Here is a 23,183-nt window from a genome sequence, read left to right as displayed (position 1 = left end):
TATGAGGTAGCATCCATAATCTTAACTTTACCCACAGAGAGAGGCAGGGAATAGCATGGATGATGGAGACATGAGATTTTGAATTCCAAAATAACCTGACAGTTACTACATCACTGTTCCTGCCTAGGAAAATAATCTGGACCCCAAACTTTTCTTCTTTGATGCCCCACAGTTGGGTTGATAACAAACTCTCACAGGCTTGAGTCTTTCAGCATTGTTGATAAAGCAGAAGCAATGGCAGACATGAGTACTTTGGATGGTGAGTCTACCAGACCTGCTTAGATCCTCTCCCTGCTGGGATACCAACAGACTCAGACCTCCAGGGTTGGCGGTGCATCCTAGAAGAGAAGCACTGAAGGAGGGGTGGCACTGCTTTCATGGAGCCTTCAGTGACTTTCCACTGAGCTGTGGGAAAATTTGACAGTTGACTGCAGCTGAATCATAACCCAGAGGTCCTGACTACTCAAATCCTTGAAGATTCCTTTCATTCCTTTCCCAAAGGGGAACCTGGCAAACTCCAACTGGTTAATTCCATTTACCTTCTGTTCCTTGCAAGATGTAGGTGCAGAGTAGTGTGCTCTCAGTGGCGGCAAAAAGGGTATCAGAATAACAGCATCTACAATCTACAATTACAATACTGTACATTAAACTCTGACTCCAGAGTCTGTGTTCCTAACCACTATGTCATACTGTATCCAACACCAGTACACATATTCCGAACTCAAAAGCACTTTAGATATCACAGAACAACTCCCAAATTCTGCAGCTGAGAAAACAGACCTAGTGAGAAGGATGGGAATTGCCTAGTGACAGAGCCAGGATTCAAGGCTGGTCTCTCTACTCCAGGGTTCAATGCTCTCTCTGCTGTACAGAAGGCCTCGGGTTCTCTGATTCACTTTAAGGATGTGGAGTTCTTTGCTATCTTATTCCTTATTTTTTAGGGATTGGAACTATATATAAGCATAAAAATACTTTCACAGACTTTTTCTATAAATTATTGATCCCTCAATTCTTCCTACCCTTTTTTAGGGACTTTTTTTTTTTTCTTTAACTTGGCTCCTTTTTGCCTTCTCCTTTTTTTTAAATCCCAAGAAAGTGAAAGCAGTTTCAGACAGGATTTTTTTTTTTTTTTTTTTTGCAGTAAGCGGTCCTCTCACCGCTGCAGCCCCTCCCTCCCGTTGTGGAGCACTGGCTCCAGACGCGCAGGCCCAGCGGCCACGGCTCATGGGCCCAGCCGCCCCACGGCACATGGGATCCTCCCGGACCAGGACACGAACCCGCGCCCCCCTCATCGGCAGGCGCCACCAGGGAAGCCCAGACAGGATTTTTTTTAAATCTTTGAAATCTTTTAGCCAAGTTTCCCTTCTTTTACCAAAGCATTTTAAACACTGCTATTCAGCTATGATTTCTAATTGTCAATCATCCAGTAAGTGCTTTTGATCTCCTCACTATCCTTCCCTGCCCCTCCCTCTTAAGAGATGACCACTAAGGCTCGTTATGTCCCCTCAGCTCCCGTGTGTCCATCTTCAGTTCCCGCTCTGCACAGGTTCTTCCTCACATCCTGCCTCCTGTCATGGAGAGGGTGTCCACACTGCACCCCAGGCAGTCTCAACACGATGACCGTGGCCCCATTCCTTCCAACTCCCTTCTTTATCCGGACCAACAGATCATAAACAGGTGGGTAAGAGCCTAGAAAGAGCAACATGTGGTAGAAAGAGTTTGGTCTTTGTAGTCAAACAAATCTTCATCTCTCTGGTCAAGTTTGTTGACTGAGCTGACCCCATATGTCAAGTGGATAGGAGACCCCACTTCAAGGTGATTATGAGAATGGAACGAGAGAATATGTAAAGGGGTTAACAGACCACCTAGCACACAACTGACACTGCCTTCTTCCTCTCCTCCGGTTCCTTCCCTTTTCACAAAAAAAATGTTCAAAGACCTTCGTTTTTCAAAAAGCCCTAACTCATCCTCAAACAATGAACTGTTCTTTCTCCTTCCTGTCATTCCAACCATATTCACAGTTTATCCTCACTGTCGGCCCTTCCTTCCCCCTATTCAATTCATTTTGGCCACTATATACTGAACCCTACTAGGGACCAGCTCAGCCCATTTCAATACTTTCCCAAACTCTGAATTCAATACACACTTGTGAACTGACGCCACTGCAGCATTAACTGCTGCCCAGCACTCTGACCTCGGGTGACCTGCTCATTTCTGCATCTCCTCCAAGTCCTCTGAACTTTCTGTCTCACCATTTTCTACCTCTCATCTTTCTGCATCCTGTCTCTGGGTGATCTCTTCCCATGGATTCAACAATCACTATTTGCTTAGATTTCCAACTCCTGCTCTCTCTAGTTCAAATTCCAATCCTTAGGCCCCAGACCTGAGTTCCCAACTGTTCACAGGAATCTCTCTTTGGAGGTTTTATGAGCACCTTAATCTCCAAATTTGCTTTTTCACTTACGGTTCCTGTTTCCTAAATGGCTTCACCACTAAGCCAATGCTCAAGAAAGAAGCCTGACTCATCTTGAACATCCCTATCTTCCACACGCCATACTCTGTGTTTGAGTGGTCACAAATCTCTTTGATTTTTATTTCCACAGTATCTCCTGAATTCACCCTCTCCACTTCCAGTGCCTTACTTAGATCAGGACTTTGTCATGTCTCAGCTTATACTGCAGTTACTTCCAGTTACTCACCCTGCTCACCCTCTGCACAGATCCGTGATTTATCTAATTAATAGATCTGAGCATATTAATCATCTTCTCTAAAACCTTCCATAGCCGTGACCAGGTGAAATCCTGAATATTTATATCTCTAGCTCCCCATTAGAATGAAGGCACCTCTTATTAATTACTGTATCCCATTGCCTAGTAGAGTACATTAAATATGCATCAAGAAAGCTTATTATATGAATATAAACCCAGAATCATGGCATGTAGAGAATATGAAAGAAATATGATGTGGTCCCTGTCCTCTAGGAGCTTATACTCTTTTTAGAGAGACAAAACAAACACAAGAAACTATTAAGTACCTAAACTGAGATACAAACTCTGAATACCAGAGGAGCTCAGAAGAGAGACAGGTCAGTATAAGGTGGAACTTCTGGTGAAGACCTCACAGAGAAGAGGCTTCCCGAGGATCTGAAAGGATGGGCCTAATGGGAGTGGGAAATTATGCTGGGGACCAATGAGACTAACCTGGAGAGAACAGGTGGGTCAGAAAACAGAGGCCCTTGGGACTTCCCTCGTGGCACAGTGGTTAAGAATCCGCCTGCCAATGCAAGGGACATGTGTTCAAACCCTGGTCCGGGAAGATCCCACGTGCCGCAGAGCAACTAAGCCTGTGCCCCACAACTACTGAGCCCGTGTGTCACAACTACGGAAGCCCACGCCCTGGAGCCTGTGCTCTACAACAAGAGAAGCCACCGCAATGAGAAAGAAGCCTGCACACCGCAATGAAGAGTAGTCCCCGCTCAACGCAAATAGAGAAAGCCCGTGCACAGCAACAAAAACCCAACGTGGCCAAAAATAAATAAAATTAAAAAAAAAAAAAAAGAGGCCCTCAAAGGTCAAGGAAAAAGGAGTTTGCCCAGAGTAAGAAAGCAGTAACTTTTTTGAGTGCTCTAACAATAAAAAAAACTGTCATATACAAAAACTATAATAATACAAAAGCTACTTTTGATATACACGCAAACACACTCTTTTAATGCAGCAATCCTTTGACAGAAACTATTATCCCCATTTTGCAGATGAGGAAAATGAGACACAGAGCCATAAATAATTTGCTTGGGGCCACACAGCTGTGTGTAAGCCCCTAAGCGCTACAGGCAAAGATAAAGAAAATAACTCCTGCTTTCAAAGATCTCAAGTCCAAACAGAGACAGGGGCACAAATGATTACCTCATTAACAATTACTTATACGTCAATGTGTTAGGTAATGTAACAAATATATACACAAGATGGGAGAGTTATTTTAGGAAAATTAATCTAAAAGTATTAGGTTAAAAGTAAAAGGCTCTACAGGAGACAAAAACACTGAAATTGGAGAAATTAGCTTCCTAGCTAATACAGTGATTCAGGCAAGATCCAGCAAGTGAGGTGATGATGGTGGATGCAGTAAGACTGGAAAAGAGGCAGAATGCAAACCATTCTAAAGCAGAAAAGGTTTAATGTAAGAAAAAGAGAATCAGACACATTTTTAAGTCTGGGAAACTGAGAGAAGGACATTAGTAAGAGAAAGATAAATTCATTTGAAGGTATACTGAGTTGAAGACAAAGTAGGACCATTCAGCTCTGGGAGAATGTAATAGGCCTTAATATAGTCAGATTTAGAAATTAGATTTTTTACATTGTTAGCACCCAGGCTTGAGTTGTACATAACGAAAGAATTTTAAAACATTTTAATGAACTCTGTGCCATTAGGTTGAACTCTACGTATTTCCTGTGGTTTTATTTTCTCCTCACATTCTGCTAGTCTCTATTAACAATTCTGTCTTGCCTCATCCTTTCCACAGAAATGAAGTGTGATTATAACATAACAAAGCTGAAGTTTAAACACACAAGAACTTATCTGTCCAAAACTGATTCCAAAAATGCTGTTTTTGCTCAACACTTCTCTGGAACTTCTCTGTTGGAGCTGCTTTCAGGGTCAATCTACAATCCAAACTTTACCATCACACTCTGTTAACACCTCCAACCTCATCACTCAATAATTTAGCTCTTGTTTTTTCAAAAATAAAATCTACCCTCAAAAAAACAAAAACAAAAACAAACACTTAGCAGCAGTAAAGCTGTTACAGAAGCTGTGCCACAGACTGTAGGCAACTTCCAGAGAGGCTTTCCAAATATTCTGAGAACTAGCTACATCACTGCAGGGAAGGGATGCCCCTACCAAGAGTGGGGCATCATACTGCTAATTATTTCACAGACCCACTTTTCATTTAATCCTTGAAGAAGCCACAGAAGCAAGTATTATCATCTTATGTTAAAGAAGAATAAAAGAAGGTCCAGAAAAGTTAAGCAACTTGCTCAGGGTTATAAAATACATAGCAGAGTTGGAAAATTTAAAACTTATGATTTTACCACTGTATCACGTTGCTTTTGATAAAATAACTCAATGTATGGGAGCATTATTAAACAGTATCATTACTATATAATCTTATCTCATATGGCCATGATTTTAATACTCCTTTAATTTTTTTCCCAACCACTTTCTGTATCTACTAATTTAGGAAAATATGAACAACCAGCCATGAAAACTTGTCATAGATATTGAATTAAGTCTACCTTATAGAAACACAGAACATTAGAAATAGAAATGTCTTTAAATCATCAGGCCTGACTCCCCTGATTATATCATGTGGTTTACGTATGTTACAATCCACGTCAACAAGCAAATAGTAATTTCTTCTCCTCAGATAATGTGTTCAACTGAAGGTTCTCGTGTATTTGCCATCAGGGCTTTATTCAAGCACCCTCTGTTGAATACAGAAAGTTTTACTTATTCCTCCTTTAAATTCTACTCCTTCACCACTGGAACACCATCCACATTTATATATAACAGATGATTATACTATCTTAAGCTGGGTTGGAAGCCTGCAGGCTTGAATTATTTAAGAGAAAAACATTTCCACTTGTCCTGCCAAACACGTTGATCAATGTTCACTTAAGTGATGTAATCATCTCCTCTCATTTTGTAAGGTCTACTCTCTCTCTTCAGGTGACTAAGCAGTCTGCAATCTTCCTTCCTTTAATTAGATAATTTTCAGGCTTGTCTTACCCTTCCGGTTTTTACAACTTCATGCAATCATTTTCTCCTGTGAATACAGTAAAAGGTTTCATGGCTAGAATCTTTCTTTAGCACATGTCTCTAGAACTCGAGCTATCTTCCTGTACACTGGTACAGTGCGACCATTTATCTACTCTGGTGCCCCAGACAGACTGGCTACTCTGCAACGGTCACCTTTTTCTGCTTGCAATCTTGCTTTTCCTCCTTCTTGGATTGACCTTCCTGTGTCCTCCACACATCCTTCTGGCTCTGATGCTTGTTCTCCCACCTCTGGATCTGTGTGGCACTTTTGGTAATGTTATCACCTAACACTGTAAACACAGCTACTGTTTATTAAGCACTAACCATGTGCTGTCCCTGGAGTCTTATGTCTGTAATACAAACTACCCAGCTTTTCCTCCTACCCCCTCACAACACACCTCCCATCCCCTATGAATTCTGTCACTTAGAGGCCTAGCAGTGTCTTGCACACAGCAGGTGCTCAAGAAATAGGAGCCATTATTATGATTATGAGAACGAGCACCATATGACTTATTCATGTTTGACCCCAGTGCCTGGTACAGTGTCTGGCTCACTCAATACACATTTATAAAACTAACCAATGAAAAGAATAAATGTTAAATGGCTATACGAGCCTTGTGAAACAAGCTGTGCAGCTTGCCATGGACTGCTAAAACTAACTCTTCAGAGTCTAGACAGGAAAAGTACCAAGTTAAGTAAACAGAGATGGGGCTGGGGAGCATGGAAGCACCGCCTAGAGGTCCAGGAGGATGCATGGTACCACGTTCAGAAAGCTCTTGCTGGCTATTGAGTGCAGAGGTTGATTATAGAAGACAGCCTCCTGTGGACTGATCTGAGCACAGGCCAGGATCAGTTTGGCTCCCACATGTAGATGGCATGGTCAGACCAACTCCCTTGATCAGGGAGAAATTTGGGACTGTAGGAAAGGCTCCTGATGATGAAGGGGGTACCTCATTCTTTGAGAATGGAAGCCTATACCTGCAGCACCCACAGAGACCCAAAGGTGAGTCTCTGGGGTCCTGGGATTTGGCAGTGGCAGGAAGTAGTCTGTGTTGGAATCTGGCAACAGCTAGCAGGGCCCAGTGAGCAGAATGAGACTCAAAGTCCAGATGCAAGTCTTTGGCAGTGCTAAGTTTAAAAGGGGCAGTGCACTGGGATGCCAGAGAGAGACCTGGATTTAAGGAAACAAAACCCAGATTCAGTTACTAAACTATAGTGCAAACAGGTTTAATGCCGCAAACATGGCAGACTAGTTATTTGATTTGGGGCATTAATTATTCAGGCAGGGCTAGCAGCAAAGTTGAAATCTGAAGTGGAACTCAGATTCTGGGACTAAGGACAGGACTTGCTAGTGGTAAGGTTGTTGGTGGGGCAGAGAACCTGGCACCTTACTACGATACTGCACACCCTCCACAATGGATAATTAACACACAGTACAGTCTCTCAGAGCACAAATTCTACTTGGCTTCAGTGCTACGGATTTTGAGACACCAGTTACCTATAGATGGTAGAGTACCACAAATCTGTTTGGTCTGGCTTAACAAATATCTAATTCTTTCTAAACACTTGTTTCACCCCTGGGCTGTACCTGCCTAGTCTCTTAATTCCACTACAGTGTTTCTCCCCTAACTGATCCCCAGATACAACCACTTCCAAGTTGAAATTACTCTTTCCTACCACAAGATAGTTGTTTCATCCTCTGATTCTGGGACCAAAACTCCTGTCACTATTAGGTCCCAGAATCTAGGTCCACACTACTAGCAATAAAAGTGGTCCTTGGACTTCCCTGGTGGCACAGTGGTTAAGAATCTGCCTGCCAATGCAGGGGACATGGGTTCAAGCCCTGGTCCGGGAAGATCCCACATGCCACAGAGCAACTAAGCCCATGCGCCACAACTACTGAGCCTGCACTCTAGAGCCTGCAAGCCACAACTACTAAAGCCCGCGCACCTAGAGCCCGTGCTCCGCAACAAGAGAAGCCACCACAATGAGAAGCCTGCACACCACAATGAAGAGTAGCCCCTGCTCACCACAACTAGAGAAAGCCCACACACGGCAGCGAAGACCCAATGCAGCCAAAAATAAATGAATTTTTAAAAAATTGGTCCTTTTCCATTAAAACCAACCAAACCAAACAAATACACCACAACAAATACTACTAGTACTACTAGTACTACTACTACTACTACTACTACAATCTTCCCATCACCTGGTTCTTCAGTAAGAGCACTCTTCTTGACTTTCACTTCTTCAGATACCAAACTATCTTGTATTGGTCTATGGTCTGTTTGTGGCTCTTTGGATTTAATATCCCTAAGTTTTTTTTGGTTCATGTTAAAGCAATACATACAAATCATGGACTATCTGGTTCAACTACCCATCTGATGACTGACTTTCTTCTACAACACTCCCACCAAGTGGTCATCAGGACCATACTTGAATACTCAGAACGACTGAGAACTCACTGTCTGCAGAGGCAGCCAATTTCACCTTTGAATCACCTGCTGGAAATAACTGGGGCTGAAATATGCCTCCCTGAGTTTCTATCCATTGACTCCAGCTCCTCTCCTTAGGGCCATATGGAACAAATATAAACCTCTTATACATGGCCCCCTTCAGATATCTGAATAAAGTGACAATATCCTTCCTGAGTTTGTCTGCTTTGTTTTGCTAGTGCCTTCAACAATTTGTTGCTGTTAGATGTTCTCACCAACATCATCTCTTTCTTTTCTGGATGTATTCAAGATGATCTACATGCCTCGTATCTAGCTCAGAGCAAGACAGATTACAGATGTGTTCTGGACACTATACCTCTCATAATGCAACCTAAGACTACATCATCTTTTTTGCAGCTACAACACACTGCTGACTCACACTGAGCTTATAATCCGCCAAATACCCCTAAATGCCACACGTATTGCTACTAATCCCACTGCATATGTATACAATTGTTTTAGGGAGAGCAGGAAGTAGAGAGGAAGGTTCATTTAAGAAGATTCATTTACCACATTGAAACTTCATGAAATCTGGGTCCCAAAAACTCAACCTGGGATTTTGCATTCCTAATGATACACCAGCCTGTGCTTACTTAGTTTGCTAGCCCAAATGATTAGACAAACTAGTGATGGGTCATGGACTAGATTTCAGCTTAGGCTAGTCAGCTTTGATTTATTTCATGGCTTCCCTCAGAATGCAGCCTTCTTTAAAATTACTCGTCTTTCAAATGTATGCTATTTATTACCAGAAGAACTGGCGGAAAGATTATAAATGATTCAATGCAAAGGCATTACCACCACTGGAAAAAATACCTCAAAGATAAGCATCCAGTACATTAAGGATGGTATATTTATGATTTTCCATGGGAATATTATATCTAAATACCTTTTCCCTGATTAAAAATACCTTGTAGCAATAAAGATTTTCAAAGATATTTCCACTTAGCTTATTGGATTAGTTCAAAGAAAGTAGAGTGGGTATTATCCTCATTTATAGATGGAGAAACAGACCCAGAAAGGTCATGACTTGTCCTGGCATAGAACCAGGAGTGAACCCCAAGTTCTTGGATTTCTAGTCCAGTGCAATTCCCATGGCACCCGATAACACAAGGGTGGCCCAGTCCTGGCCTTAAGGCACTAATATCCAAGGAGTTCTCCATTAGCTGTTAGCCACATGTGCTCTACTTGCCCTTGCCATACAGATAAAAAGAGGTCTCAGTGAAAAGATAAAAAGTTGTTACAACACTTAAGAGATGCAAACTCTAGCAATCATAAAATCATAAAATTTATGAGAATTAGTCCAATACCTTTAACTTTATAGATTAGGAAGAGATATCAAGTAATTTATCTAAAGCTTCAGTTACCTAATACCAAAACCAGGATTAGAACTTATTTATATATACCCAATTCAATGTTCTTTGTTATACTATATTGTTTCTCAAAATACATGTAGGCAGCTCTCTGTTACCTATAGCTAGGACATTTCTGAAAATGAGGTCTGATGTATGTTATCTACAACTCAAGAATGTGATGGCTAGGGCTTCCCTGGTGGCGCAGTGGTTGAGAGTCCGCCTGCCGATGCAGGGGACACGGGTTTGTGCCCCGGTCCGGGAGGATCCCACATGCCGCGGAGCGGCTGTGCCCGTGAGCCGTGGCCGCTGAGCCTGTGCGTCCGGAGCTTGTGCTCCACAACGGGAGAGGCCACAGCAGTAAGAGGCCCGCGTACCGTAAAAAAAAAAAAAAAAAAGAATGTGATGGCTAAAGATCCTGCCAAACTCCTAATCCAAGTGACTATGGGCTAGGAGATAATCAGAGAGGGATGAATCATGACATACTGAACTGGCAACTTCCAAGTAAACAGAGCTATGCTATATGAAGTAGCCCCTAAGGATGGACTTCTTTCCCCCAACAGCAATACTGGTATTGGAACCACTCAAGGGCTTGGACTACTTGTGTCCTAGATGACCAGGGTTTAAAGACAGCTGAGAGTCTTACTGAAAGGAAAGGATTATGAATCTGCCACAGCTAAGGGTGGTCTTTTTAAAAAGCAGGCTAAGGGACTTCCCTGGTGGTCCAGTGGGTAAGACTCCATGCTCCCAATGCAGGGGGCGTGGGTTCGATCCCAGGTCGGGGAACTAGATCCTGCATGCATGCCGCAACTAAAGAGTTCGCATGCCGCAACTAAAAGGTCCCACATGCCACATCAAGACCTGGCACAGCCAAAATAATTAATTAAAAAAAAAAGCAGGCTAAATATACAGCTACAAAAGGACCCGGTAAATGACTATATAAACATTTATAAATATTGATGTGGTGTTCAATTTGCTTCAACAATCATTTGTCCAAAGACATGTCATACTTCTATCCTCAAGAAACTTAACAGATTCGATATTATGGAAACACAGAGGTGGGAACTCAAGCAAGCCTGAGGAGCCAGGAAAGGATTTATTGAAGAGGAGACACCTGATGAATCTTAAGGTTTGGGTGAGAATTTACTAGGTGAAGAAGCCAAGCAAAGACATAGGCATGAAAAGGTATGGAGGGTTTGTGCAACTAGAAACAGTCTGACAGTGCTGGAGCCCAAAGTATGGGCAGGGAAGAGTTATAGCATGAGATGAGGCCAAATCAGAGGGCCTGATGCCATGCCCTCTAGGACTTTGGCCTAAACTAATGAAGTGCCACTGAAGAACAGATCACCCTGGGAACCAAGGCTGAGGAGGAATTTGAAGTTGGGAGGCAGGAAGACTGATCATGTTGGTTGAAGTAATTTAAATGGTGAGAGCCTGTACACAGATGTATAAGTAGCAATAGGAATGTATATGATGTATCAGATAGGTCATATTCCAGAAAAAATGAGGCCATTGAATGTTTTCTGAGGGGTGGGGTCTCCTGACTTAAATATTTTTCTCAGGGCTTTTTCTCATGTCTGACACTTTCATCATCAGAGGTTCCTTCTGTAGGATCTCCCCCACTAAAATGGAGGTGATCACTGCATTTTATTGTTGCTCAGCTAACATTAAGATGGATTATGAGGGACTTCCCTGGCAGTCCAGTGGTTAAGACTCCGCGCTTCCAATGCAGGGGCACGCGAGTTCAATCTCTGGTCGGGGAACTAAGATCCCACATTGCCACACAGCCAAAAAAAACCAAAAAGAGATGGGCTATGAAAGTTCACTGGGAGTAAAGAAGGCCTTGCAGGGATGGGCAGGATTAGTGATGAGGGAGAAGCAAGGGACTCAAAGCAAAAACAAGGGACAAAAGTTCAGACTGCTCAAAAGGAGACAATGAAATTCCATGTCACCATTTTGGCTGGGCTGGCCCTGTCCTGCTACAAAATCCATTTTCAGGCAGCTTGAGTGTGTTATTCCGAAACTCTTTCATGTGAGCCACTTAAAGTCTACACAAGGATAATAATATTAACAATAAAATACACTCTAGCAAAGAAAGAACTATGACTTCTGAGCTAAGGAACACCATATAGGGACAAGTTAACCCAGACACTGGACCTTTAGAAAGTTTCCTAGAAATCGGGTCACTTAAGATCTTTTCGCCCTTGACTATAAGTGAAATATTGGCGCCTGTATTTTCATTTCCAGTAAGTATCATGTTTAACTTGGAAATCTGACAAATACCAAGAACTCCTGCCCCATAGTTCACAGTATTACTGCGAGGATCAAATGGGACAAAAAGAGGCAAAAGCTTTTGTGTGCTGTAAAGCTAAATGAGGTCATAGGCAGTCCCTCTGGTTCATAGGAGAAAAGAGGAAGATGGGGTCTCCATGTCATGGCCCTTGCAAGGACTGCTCACAAACAACGATCATAAAATCGTTCAAATCTTCCAAATGTTGATGAGCGGAGTCCACAGCACCTTAAGTACCTTCCCTAAGGATTAAAATTAACATACATTGTGAATTTAAAAGTAACACCTCGGCCTTCCCTGGTGGCGCAATGGTTAAGAATCCGCCTGCCAATGCAGGGGACATGGGTTCGAGCCCCGGTCCGGGAAAATACCACATGCCGCGGAGTGGCTGGGCCCGTGAGCCATGGCCGCTGAGCCTGCACGTCCAGAGCCTGTGCTCCGCAATGGGAGAGGCCACAACAGTGAGAGGCCCGCGTACCGCAAAAAAAAAAAAAAAAAAGAGATGTTAGTTTTAGAGGGACAACTAAGGATAGACATCAGAGGTAAGGAGTAAAGTTAGAAGACTGGCAGCAATTCAAGCAAAAGATGACATACTGCAGGCATGAGGTGGGAGAAGGAAGGATTTTAGCAAAAGTCAGGAGATAAATTTAGCAGAAGTTGATTGCATGGGGGAAAAAAAGAACATGGAGGAGTTGGGGATGACTCCCAAAGGCTTAGCAAATGAGTGGGCAACAAGGCCATTAACTAAACTAGGAAATACCATACAGAAGACAAGAGCAGGGCGGAAGAAGGGGGGTTCAAATTCCCTCTGAGGCATTTTGAGTCGGCAATGAATCCTCTCCTTTGAGGCCTTAAACGATTTCCCCTTCTAAGCCAGAAATCACCCCTTCCTCTGAGCTCCACGGCACCTAGTATACCGTTTCCACACCGAATTATTTAAATCTGCAGTAATTACAAAGTTTGTCCCTACCTTAAATCACAGAGGAAAGGTACTAGGTCTTGCTGCTCTGTGCAATGCCCTTATCTCGGAGCCTCAGACACAGCAAGCCTTCAAAGTCTGCATTCTTGAAATGCGGCTCCATCATATACTGGAAACTGCCCGTGAACATGCATTAAATCAATGACCCAAACCTGTGCGTGAGAGGCTTCTGTAACGTCTCTAAAGCCTTGGGCCCCACAGCACCTACTCTGAGCTCCCTGTGTGTTCATCTTATCTGATGTTTAAACAACCCCGCTCAGCAGCGGGATTCCGGTCCACAGAGAAGCAACAGAAGCCCCGCGCCTGGGGTATCAAGGCCTGCAGGTGGCTGACCAGGTTGTCCCTGCCAGCGCCTGCCCCGTCGGGCCGGGTGGGCCAGGCCTGGGGGCTCCTCGGGTTCTGGGGGGGCCCACCGTGGCCTCTGGGCGGCGGCCCCAACCCCCCCCCAGGGGGCCATGAGGACACCTAGCCACCCGCCCGCCCGCCCCGCGCGGGCCACCCCGCGCTTGGTGGTATCGGCCCCATGACGGCGTGAGGGTCCCTGGGTGGGGGCACGCGGCCCGGCCCCTCAACTCTAGAAACCTGGCCCCGGAAGGCAGTAGTGAGGCCTCCCGCCCGGGGCTCAGCTCCTCCTGTACCTCCGTCTGCGTCCCGGGCGCTGCGCTGGAGCCTGAGGGCTTGACGGGAAGGCCCCGCAACGGTCCGTTCACCTCAGGCCCGCCGCAGTCCTGCAGGCCGCATCCTGGCCACTCTCGCCGCCTCTCTGCGTCCTCCGTCCCGACCCTCGGGGCGGGAACCTGAGGTGAGGAGAGCGAGAGACAAGCACGCGGCCCGGGCACCTGAGCGAGGGCCTCTGAGGGCGGCTGGCGGACGGTCAGTCAGGCAGTCAGGCCAGCGGGAGCCACAGCGCGGACGCGCGAGACTCCTGCGTCCCTTGTGGACGGGGCGTGGCCGGCGCGTGCCGAAGGAGGCGGGAAGGGCAAGGGGCGGTGCCACCCGCGACGTCCTGGGGCGCTGATTGGAGGCGCGCTGCTGATGTGTGAGGAGGGGGCGTGTCCCCACGTGAGCTCTCGGGTGCCGAGGGCGCTGGAGTAGAGGGGATGGCGCGTGCGCGGTCCTGGCTGTCTGCCGCAGCCTTGTCCGCCTGCTCCTCTTCCTGGGGGCAAAGGCCGTCAGGCAGTTTGCGTCTAAAGAAACGTTCGGACTTCAGCCATGGCCGGGGCTGGATTTGAGTCGCTGGAGCGGTGCTTGGAGAAGCATCTACCACCCGCAGACCTGCAGGAGGTCAAACGCATTCTCTATGGCAAAGAGACCAGGTGTGGCGCCTAGAGTGGGAAGGTGGGGGACCTTGGGGCCAGCGGGTGTGGGTCTGGGGGACCAGGCAGAGTGCTTCAGTATCGGAAGGGCTCTACAAGGGCGCGGGTGAAGTACTGAATTGGCGAGCTGAGACCCTAGGAGGTCTAGATGTGACAGCTCTGGGAGCTCAGAGTTGCACAACCGAGAGTGAACTTTATAAGCCTAGAGGGAAAGGACGGTTTTTACTCTTTGTGCTTTCTCTGTGACCACCCAGCTCTCTTTCCCAGCTTCCAGTGACCAGCTTCTTCCCCAGAGCCAGGCCTGCCCTCTAGGTGTCTGTCTAGATCATTACCTCCTGTCAGAGCCCCCACCTCCTCCTTCCTGCAGTGACCCAGCCTCTGGCGGACCCTTGGAGGGAGAGGCCTCTGAATCTGGTTGGCGAAGGAACTTTTCCCACTGGCAAGCCACAGGAGTTAGTTCCCATGCTCAGAGCAAATTTTTTCCACTCCCAGCCAGCTGTGTGCATCACTAGGACTTTCTGAGGGCAGTGCACTGCTGGACCCTGGGCATACAGAGCTGGAAGACACTTCCCCTTCCACTCTTGTTTCTCTTCAGTCCACTTTTCTCAAAGCAACCAGAAGATGTAAATCATATCCTGCTTAAAACTCTGTCAGGGATTCCCACAGCCCTTAGAATGTAATGCAAACTCTGACCCCATGCAACTCCTGACTAAACGTCCTTCCACTTTCTTGCCCATTTGTGGGCTCCCCCAGTCCAGCCAGACTGCGCACTCCCTGCCCTTGTGGCAGTGACCTTGAGGCAGGAACCTGATCAGCTCACCTGAAACTGGAGAGTGTTGATTGGATCAGATACCCAGCCACCAGCTGATGTGGAGTTCCTGCAGGGAGGCCAGACCTCAGAGGCTCAGGTGTTTTCATAGCTAGTGGATGGTAAAGGTAGAACAGCTGCCTTTCGGGGTGGGCATGGTACAGAACTTTGTCCAAAATGGCTCTTAGTACCCAAAGAGGGGTACCCGGGACTTCAAGTCCCCTCCAGTGTGCTCATGCTGGATTACTGCTTCCCACCACATGTGTAAAGGCTTGTCAGGGGGGAAGCCTCTTAGAATTGAGGCCCCTAAAGAAGTCTCAGGGTGTTTAAGGGTGAGGTGGCCATGTTCCCCTGGGAAAAGACAGAGCTCGTGGGTGTCAGGGAGAGTCTTAGGAAAATAGAAATAAGTTTCCCACGTAGGGGACTTGCTGGGACCCATTCTAGAGCTCAGAGTAAGGACTGCCTTGTAAAAGGGACTTTGTATGCACATTTGGATCGCTCCAGGGCGGGGAGGGATTGGAATGGGAGGTAAAATGGGAGCCAAATTCCATTAATCAGTGACCACCAGGCCTCTTCCTGGGGCTTGGCTCACAATAACTGAATAAGTGGTTCCCCTTTTCCATTCTTTCTCCTTTTCCCTTTTCTTGGTTCTGTTCCACCCAGAACTGAGCCCCTTCCAAGCTTCACCTCTAGGGTATAAACCTTTGTACTTGTGATTGAGTGGGATTTGGCTATGAACAGACTGCAAAGTGAAGGTAGAAAATTAGTCATTTAGGGACTTCCCTGGTGGCGCAGTGGTTAAGAATCTGCCTGCCAATGCAGGGGACACAGGTTTGAGCCCTGGTCCAGGAAGATCCCACATGCCGCAGAGCAACTAAGCCCGTGTGCCACAACTACTGAGCCTGCGCTCTAGAGCCCACGAGCCACAACTACTTAGCCCACATGCCTAGATCCAGTGCTCCGCAACAAGAGAAGCCACCACAATGAGAAGCGCGTGCAATGCAACGAAGAGCAGCCCCCACTCACAGCAACTAGAGAAGGCCCGTGTGCAGCAACAGACCCAACACAGCCACAAATAAATAAATAAACTTATTAAAAAGAAAAGAAAAGAAAATTAGTCCTTTAAAAATTCTTCTGGGGCTTCCCTGGTGGCGCAGTGGTTGAGAGTCCACCTGACGATGCAGGGGACACGGGTTCGTGCCCTGGTCCAGGAAGATCCCACATGCCGCAGAGCGGCTAGGCCCATAAGCCATGGCCGCTGAGCCAGCATGTCCGGAGCCTGTGCTCCGCAACGAGAGAGGCCACGACAGTGAGAGGCCCACATAACGCAAAAAAAAAAAAAAAAAAAAAGTTCTTCTGTTCACTTCTCATGGCCTGTCTCGGGCATGGCTGCCTCTATGAATGCCTGGTGGACCTGAATCCTCAGCCCCTCCCCTGGACTCCCCCTTTGCTCCACACAAGACCAGCTTCCCACCCCAATAATTGCTGCACCCAACACAAAGATGATGCTTAGTAAATGTTTGCTAAGTGAATGAGCTAAATGGGCCTTTGCCTGTGCCAGACAGATGAAATCCCCAGAGAACATCAACTCTCAGTTTTAAGACAGCCAGAACCAAGAAACATTTATTCATTCAACAAACATTTATTGTTTATTTTTGTCTTGGGCACTAGAGGTACAAGGATGGGTTAGCCACGGTTCCTACTCTCGAGGGACTTTCTGTCTTTTGATGGTTGTCCTACATCATGGTTCTGAAGACCAGAAGTACAAAATCAAGGTGTTGGCAGGAATAGTCTTCCAAAGGTTCTGGGGGAGAATCCTTCCATGCCTTTTCTAGTTTCTGTGGCTTCTGGCGTTCCTTGGCTTGTGGCAGCATCACTCCAGTCTCTGCTTCTGTCTTCACTTGGTCTTTTCTCCCTGTGTCTCTTCTCTGGGCGTTTCTTAGCCCATCACTGGATTTAGGGCTCACCCAGGTAATACAGGATGATCTTATCTTGAGATCCTTAATTACATCCACAAAGACTCTTTTTCCAAATAAGGTCCCATTCACAGGTTCTGAGCATTAGGACGTTGGACATATCTTTTGGAGGGGCCACAGGTCAGCCCACTACAGAGATTCTGCAGAGGTGGGCATCAGGGTGGAGGGAGGCTGGGTTTGGGATTGTCCTAGAGATGGTCATTCCAGGTGGAGGAGTGGGTGCAGAGTAGGAATCTGGGGGTCCCAGTGTTAAAGGGGCAGAGGAGGTGGAGATTTTGTGGTAGACTAGAGGTAAGGATGTGGGGGGGACCCTAGGGCCAGTATCAAGGATGCTGATTGGGACAGGGACAGAGTGTCAGGTGGCTCAAGGAGGTCTGTAAGGATGGGGAGAGCAGGGAGTCCACTGGCTTTAGCAACCAGTAGGCTGGTGGTTCCAGAACAAGAGAGGCCTGTGTAGAGCACGCTTTCCCTTTTTTCTTTTTTTCTGGTTTTTTAACCACTGGTGATCCAGTGGTTAAGACTCTGTGCTTTCAATGCAGTGGGGCACAGATTCAATCCCTGGTCAGGGACCTAAGATCCCACATGCTGCTTGGCGCGGCCAAAAAAAAAAATAAAGGCAGAGTAGAACATACAGAAGGACACCTTTGTATGTGTAACATACACGCATATCAAAAATATTGGAAAGATACATAAGACATTGTTAAGGGGGTTGTCTCTAGGTTCTGAGATGGAGGGGAACTCATTTTACATTTTCTACTGTTTGATTTTTTTCCCCCCATGAGCATGTGTTTCTTTTGTAACAAAGCTCTGGTTTAATTATTTAAAATGCTGATGGTAAAGAGCCATTAGAGGGGAAAGAGAAGTTCCAGAAGCGAGAGCTTGCCAAGGAAGCTGGGGCTGGGCTCCCTTGGGCAAGGTCTGCCTTGACCTCGCTGGAAAAGGGGGTGCCCCGGGGAAAGGCCAGGGGATGTGTGGAGCCAGGACAGGAAGTGATGGGCTTTCCTCCTTGAAGTTGTAGGTGAGGCCCCCAGGGTGGGGGCCTTAGTATCAGGATGAGGGGCAGAGGGGCAAGAGCCAACTATGGGGACCAAGGGAGGGTTGAGGGCAGCACGGAGCCCCCTTTGTGAGGTTGTGGCCCATTTGCTGGTCTCCACCACGGCTGGTCGGTGCCACACCACATCCTTGAGCCAAGCCTTTGGTGGACACAGCACATGGTTAGAGAATGGGGCTCGAGGGCCAGTTGGGTTCTCCAGGATGAAGCAGGCAGGATTGGGTGAAGGAATGCCAGGGTAACTGGAGGGCGGGGAAACCTTCAGGTAGTGGCCAGACAGTGGGGGGTGCTGGGGAGAGGTAGAGCCCAGAAGGTAGTGGAGGCCTGGCCTGCATGGCCTAGGGGACGGGTGTCTGCAGGGAGCTGTGGGCAGGGATGGGAATGGAGGCAGGGAGGTCGAGCATCGTGGAATGATGGGGCTGAGTGTTGAAGGTAGAAATGTGGGGAGAGCTGACAGCTGCAGTCAGTGGGTGGGGAGAGTTAGCCAGAGGATGAAGGACCCCTTCCAGGTGATGGTTACAGCTGGGCTTGCAAACCTGAGGCGAGCTTTTCCACCTGATGTCTTCCTGGTTGACAGTGCAGGCTGAGGACGGCCTACCAGGACCACTCCCAAGGGCAGCCGGCCCCCAGGCCCTCCTTCTTGTCCTGGCCACCATGGTGACTTGTCCGGGGGAGTGGGGGCGTCCGCCTGCAGGTGGGGGACTGTCTCTGAGGCAGTCATGGCAACAGGAGGCGCAGTGTGGGCACTGCTGCTATTTCTAACCTGCTGAAGCACACGGAACCCTGACTAGTTGAAAAGCAGGCTGATTGTCAGGGGTGGAACCCAACTCCGAGCTGTCAGGGCCATCACAGGGAAACTGCCTGGCAGGGGGCGGTGGCAGGGGGCTCAGGCTGACAGGGCTGTGATTTTGAAAGGAATGTCTTTAAGAAAGTGGTTTAAAGTAGGAGAGAAATATTATTAGATAATGGTTGTCAGGTTATTTTTTGATGCATTCTCTGGGTATTTCATAACCACCGTGCCCCTAGGTGGTAAGGCCTTCCTGGCTGGGGGCCCTGTCCCATGCCCCTGCGGGTTTCACCCCTGGGCCAGGCACAAAACGGGCCATGTGGCCCATGGTCACTTTGGTGGGAGGTTTTATAAATAATCCACTTGCTTCTGTTAATAAATCACAAACAGGGATGAGCCCTTCAGCCTTTGGTCTGGACATCTGGGCCCCGCCACGCTCACCCAGCATCGGGCAAGGAGCTGCCCTCTCCCCTGGCGGGAAGCAGGACAGGATGGGGTGGGGGTGTCACCAAAGACTTGTAATCCTTAGTGGCAAATGGCCACGGGACCCTCCGTCCTGCTGTTGTCCTGGCCTCTCTTCCTAACCGGCTCCCAGCCTCCTTCTCGACAGCTCCTTTGTCTCATCATGACCTGCCGCAGCCCCCAGGCTCAGCACGGTCCTCTCACTCTAGTCCACAGACATTTTTGGGAATCTGTTCCCTCTCTCCTGTGCTGCCTGCTGAGACTTCAATTCCCGCCACCACCACCTCCACCACCACCACACCTGATTTCAGCAGCTCCAGCATCAACCTTGTGACTAGTTTCCCTGCTGCCCCCTCCCCACTGCCCTCCTCCGCCCAGCCTGACCATGCCGTTCCCAGCTCCAGTCTCCCCAGGGAAGCCCGTTCTCCACCCACCGGGCCCAATGCTCCAGCCCCGCCTCAGCTTCCCACATGTGGCCGAGGCCCTGGCCCTGGCCGGCTGCTGGGCCTTCTTGCCGGGACGCTCCCACCTCTTCTCTGTCTGAGGAGTGACTCTGGAGGGTCATTAAATGCAGCAGACCTCAGGCAGATCATGTCCCCTCTTTCCTGCCTGTTTAGGAAGCTCGACCTGCCCAGCAGAGCTTTTGAAGCTGCCTCCAAAGGGGACTTTGAGCTGCAGGGCTATGCCTTTCAGGCTGTGACGGAGCAGCAGAGGAGGCCCCGGATCGTGCGCATGGGGCTTGTTCAGAACAGAACCCCCCTCCCCGCGGACACCCCTGTGGTGAAACAGGTTTGGCCTCTTTTGACTGTAAATACATAAACGGGCAGCGGGCCGCTCTGTGTTTTGAACTCGATCTTGTCCCCGGATGGTTGCCCAGCGGCTCTGCCCTGGCCCCCACTTCCTTCCAGCCGTGTCTCTTGCTTTTCTTTCTCTTCTGGCTCCTACCCTTTCTCTGCCTTCCTCTCACTCCTCACTATTCTGTCCACCTTCCTTTCCACTTCCTCTCCTGTGATCGAGCTGAAGTTCGTTTACCAGTTGGGAGGGTGCCCCTGTGACTCACGCGCTCTCCGTGGAACTGCCTCTCGGGCTCCTGCCGGCACACACCAGTCAGGACCCATCTGTCCACCGTGTGTCCCTCTGCCTGGATCCTAAGATCCCCAGACATTGGTCAGATTGTGAATATGTCTCCTCAGCCCAGGTTGTCAGGTCATCGGGGGGCAGGGATGCTGTCATCACCACCCCCCAGAGCCTAGAAGCACGCTTGGCACCCAGCAGTCATCTGCGGGGCCCCGTGCACGCAGTCCCTCGAGGGAGACCGAGCGTCCATCAGGAAGCATTTGTGGTCTCTGGGTTTTCAGCCTGGTTCCTCTGGTCTGTCTTTGAACAAACACTTCTGAATGTCTCCTGGGAGCCAGACGTCATGCTGAGCACAGAGAACTTGAGGACACTGCTCCCAAGGAGCTCGTGGGGTCATGGGAGTGTCAGTGGAGGAATGTGACAGCACAGTGGGAACAGCGCCACCATAGGGACACACACAGGCCGGGGAGAATGCAGGTACCCCAATTCTCGGCCCCTTGCTGGAAGAGCTACCCCTCTGTGGGCAACACGTGTTGTGGATAACACATCCAGGGAATTTTGGGTGGGGAAAGGGAGCACGTTCTGGCAGAGGGCACAGCTGGGAAAGGTGAGTCATTGGAAGACACCATACATATGGGAGAACAGAAGTGGCAGGACAAAGCGTCCCCGAAGCTGTGGATGCAGGAAGTCATAAGCGGACTGGGTCCTGGGGGCTAGGGGGCGAGGGAGCAGTTAACCCAGAGGATGGTTGTGGTGTGTGGTGGGCCCACTGAGTGTGGCCCCTCTCGCAGTAAGCTCACATCCTCACGTCCTCCTCTTAGCAACCCCCGAGGTGGGTAGTGTTCTCCCCATTCTCTAGTCAAGGAAACTGAGGCTTAGCGAGGCAGCATTGAGTGTGTGTGGGACCCCAGAGGCTCTGCACCGCCACCTTTGACTGCAGAATTGGACCCAAGGACAGTCCAACATACCAGAACCTCCCACCCTCCTCGTCCTCTTGCAGCCGGCCACGTGGGTGTTGAGTTCTAAAGATGGTCTCAACCAACTAATCCTCGCTGTTTAAATTGCCAGGTCACTGCCCTGCACAGACGCATCGAGGCCATCGTAGAGGTGGCTGCCATGTGTGGAGTCAACATCATCTGTTTCCAGGAAGCATGGAGTAAGTCTCTCTTGGGGTGCTTTCTCTGCTGCCTTCAGTGCTGTCTTATCTCCACGTCGCCAGGACTGTCTGCTGCTTGAGTTCTTAAAATCTCCTTTCTTTTGTCATCCATAGAAAGGTTCTTTGTCAACAACACCAGCAGCCCCAGAACCCCAGCCTTCCTCCTCCTCGTGTGCCTCAGTCTCTCGTCTGAGCCTCAGCCTTCCTCCCAAACTTGAATCCGTTTACTCCTTCCTCTCACCTCCTTACCTCTGCCCTGATCCGAGGCATGTCAGCATCTCCTCAGCTTCTGTAATCGCCTCCAGCTGGTCTTCTCCACTCTGGCCCCTTCTAACTGGCTGTCCACACCTTCTAGGAAAGATCTGTATGAAAACTCTGCTCTGCATCATCTGTTCCTCCCCATCTCTGCCGGGCTCTGCCCTGACCTTCTGATACTTTACTCCCCTCCCCCGAGGCCACTGCGCCCACTGTTCCCTCCACCCAGAGCCAGAGCTGGAGCTGGAGCATTCCTCTCCCCTGGCCTGTAACCCTGCTCGACCTTTGGATCTCAGCTGAGAGCCTGCCTCCCTGTGTAAAGCTGCATCCCTATTAAACACTCCTGCTACCTTGTACCTCTTTATTTTATTTTTAGTCATAGTTATACACATTCATGGTTTAGATTCAAATGGGTCTACAAGGTCTGTTACCAAAAAATAGCTATCCTTTTCCCCAGAGGCAGCTACTTCTTCTCTGAGCTGGTTCTTTTGGAATTTACCTTTGCTTGTGTTGCTGCTTCCTAATTTTTCAGTTTTGCATCATTTATTGACTTCCCATGATGGAAGGAGACAGTGTAGTCCTTTGCCCTCTCCTGCCCCCTCTACGCACATGTACCCTTCCTGGTCTGTCCCCAGTCCATTTGCTACCAAGATTCAGAGGAAATCGCTTCGATTTCTTTCCCTGAATAGCTTTCTGTTTTCCCTGCAGTTTGCTTTGTTTTGTACATGCTTACCACAAAGTCTACCCCAAACTTTCTGCTGGTTTCCTAAATCCCCCTAAGAGGTTTAGACACATGAAGTAGTCTATCGGTTTCATCTCCTCACAGGAATCTGTCACAGAGCCTTCTGGCTGCTCTGCTCTGAATTGGTTTCCCCCTCTCTGCCATCCCAGGACTCCCTTAACCATCATCCAGGGGAGGGTCCCTCTGCCTTGCTCTTGTGTTTCTCCTATCTCACAGCTTCCTCTTTCTTGCTTTTCCCCCTCATTTTTGTTGAGTAGACCGTTTGAGACCTTGCACATCTGAAAATATTGCTGGAGAGTATGGTTGGGTATAGAATTCTGGGTTAGAAACAATTTTCCTTCAGAAGTGTGAACACTTTGCTCCATGTCTTCTGGCTTTGGGTGTTGTTGACTAGTCTAAGACTATTTTGATTTATGCCCCATTGTATGTGGACTGCTTTTCTCTACAAGGTTGTAGGATCTCTTCTTCTCCAGTACTTTGAAATTTCATAATGATGTGCCATGGAGTGTATCTATTTTAATCCATCCTTCTAGACACTTCAGTGAGTTCTAACAGTCTAGAAACTTGAGTCTTTCAGATCTAGGAGATGTTCTTAGATTGTTTCATTCGTGATTTTCTCCCCTTTTTTC

At 48.0% G+C, this 23,183-nt stretch overlaps 1 protein-coding gene and 1 long non-coding RNA gene across 2 annotated transcripts in view; one reads left to right on the top strand and one right to left on the bottom strand.

The window, feature by feature from the left end:
- LOC125961318 (uncharacterized) overlaps positions 1 to 13,846 on the bottom strand; it is a 51,080-nt gene extending 37,234 nt beyond the window's left edge. Inside the window, exon 1 of the long non-coding RNA XR_007471880.1 lies at positions 13,563 to 13,846. This is a non-coding gene — a long non-coding RNA (uncharacterized LOC125961318). The remainder of the gene's footprint in view (positions 1 to 13,562) is intronic.
- Positions 13,847 to 14,108: 262 nt separating this feature from the next.
- The window catches only part of UPB1 (beta-ureidopropionase 1), a 32,683-nt gene continuing 23,608 nt past the window's right edge, over positions 14,109 to 23,183 (top strand). Inside the window, exons 1-3 of the mRNA XM_004276055.4 lie at positions 14,109 to 14,240; positions 19,942 to 20,113; positions 21,470 to 21,557. Coding sequence (XP_004276103.1) covers positions 14,137 to 14,240; positions 19,942 to 20,113; positions 21,470 to 21,557 — 364 coding nt within the window. The 5' untranslated portion in view covers positions 14,109 to 14,136. The remainder of the gene's footprint in view (positions 14,241 to 19,941; positions 20,114 to 21,469; positions 21,558 to 23,183) is intronic.

This window comes from Orcinus orca, chromosome 15 (genome assembly GCF_937001465.1).
Source record: "Orcinus orca chromosome 15, mOrcOrc1.1, whole genome shotgun sequence".
Lineage (NCBI taxonomy): Eukaryota > Metazoa > Chordata > Mammalia > Artiodactyla > Delphinidae > Orcinus > Orcinus orca.
The sequence above is the reverse complement of the archived record's forward strand: the minus strand, read 5'-3'. Positions and strand labels throughout refer to the sequence as shown.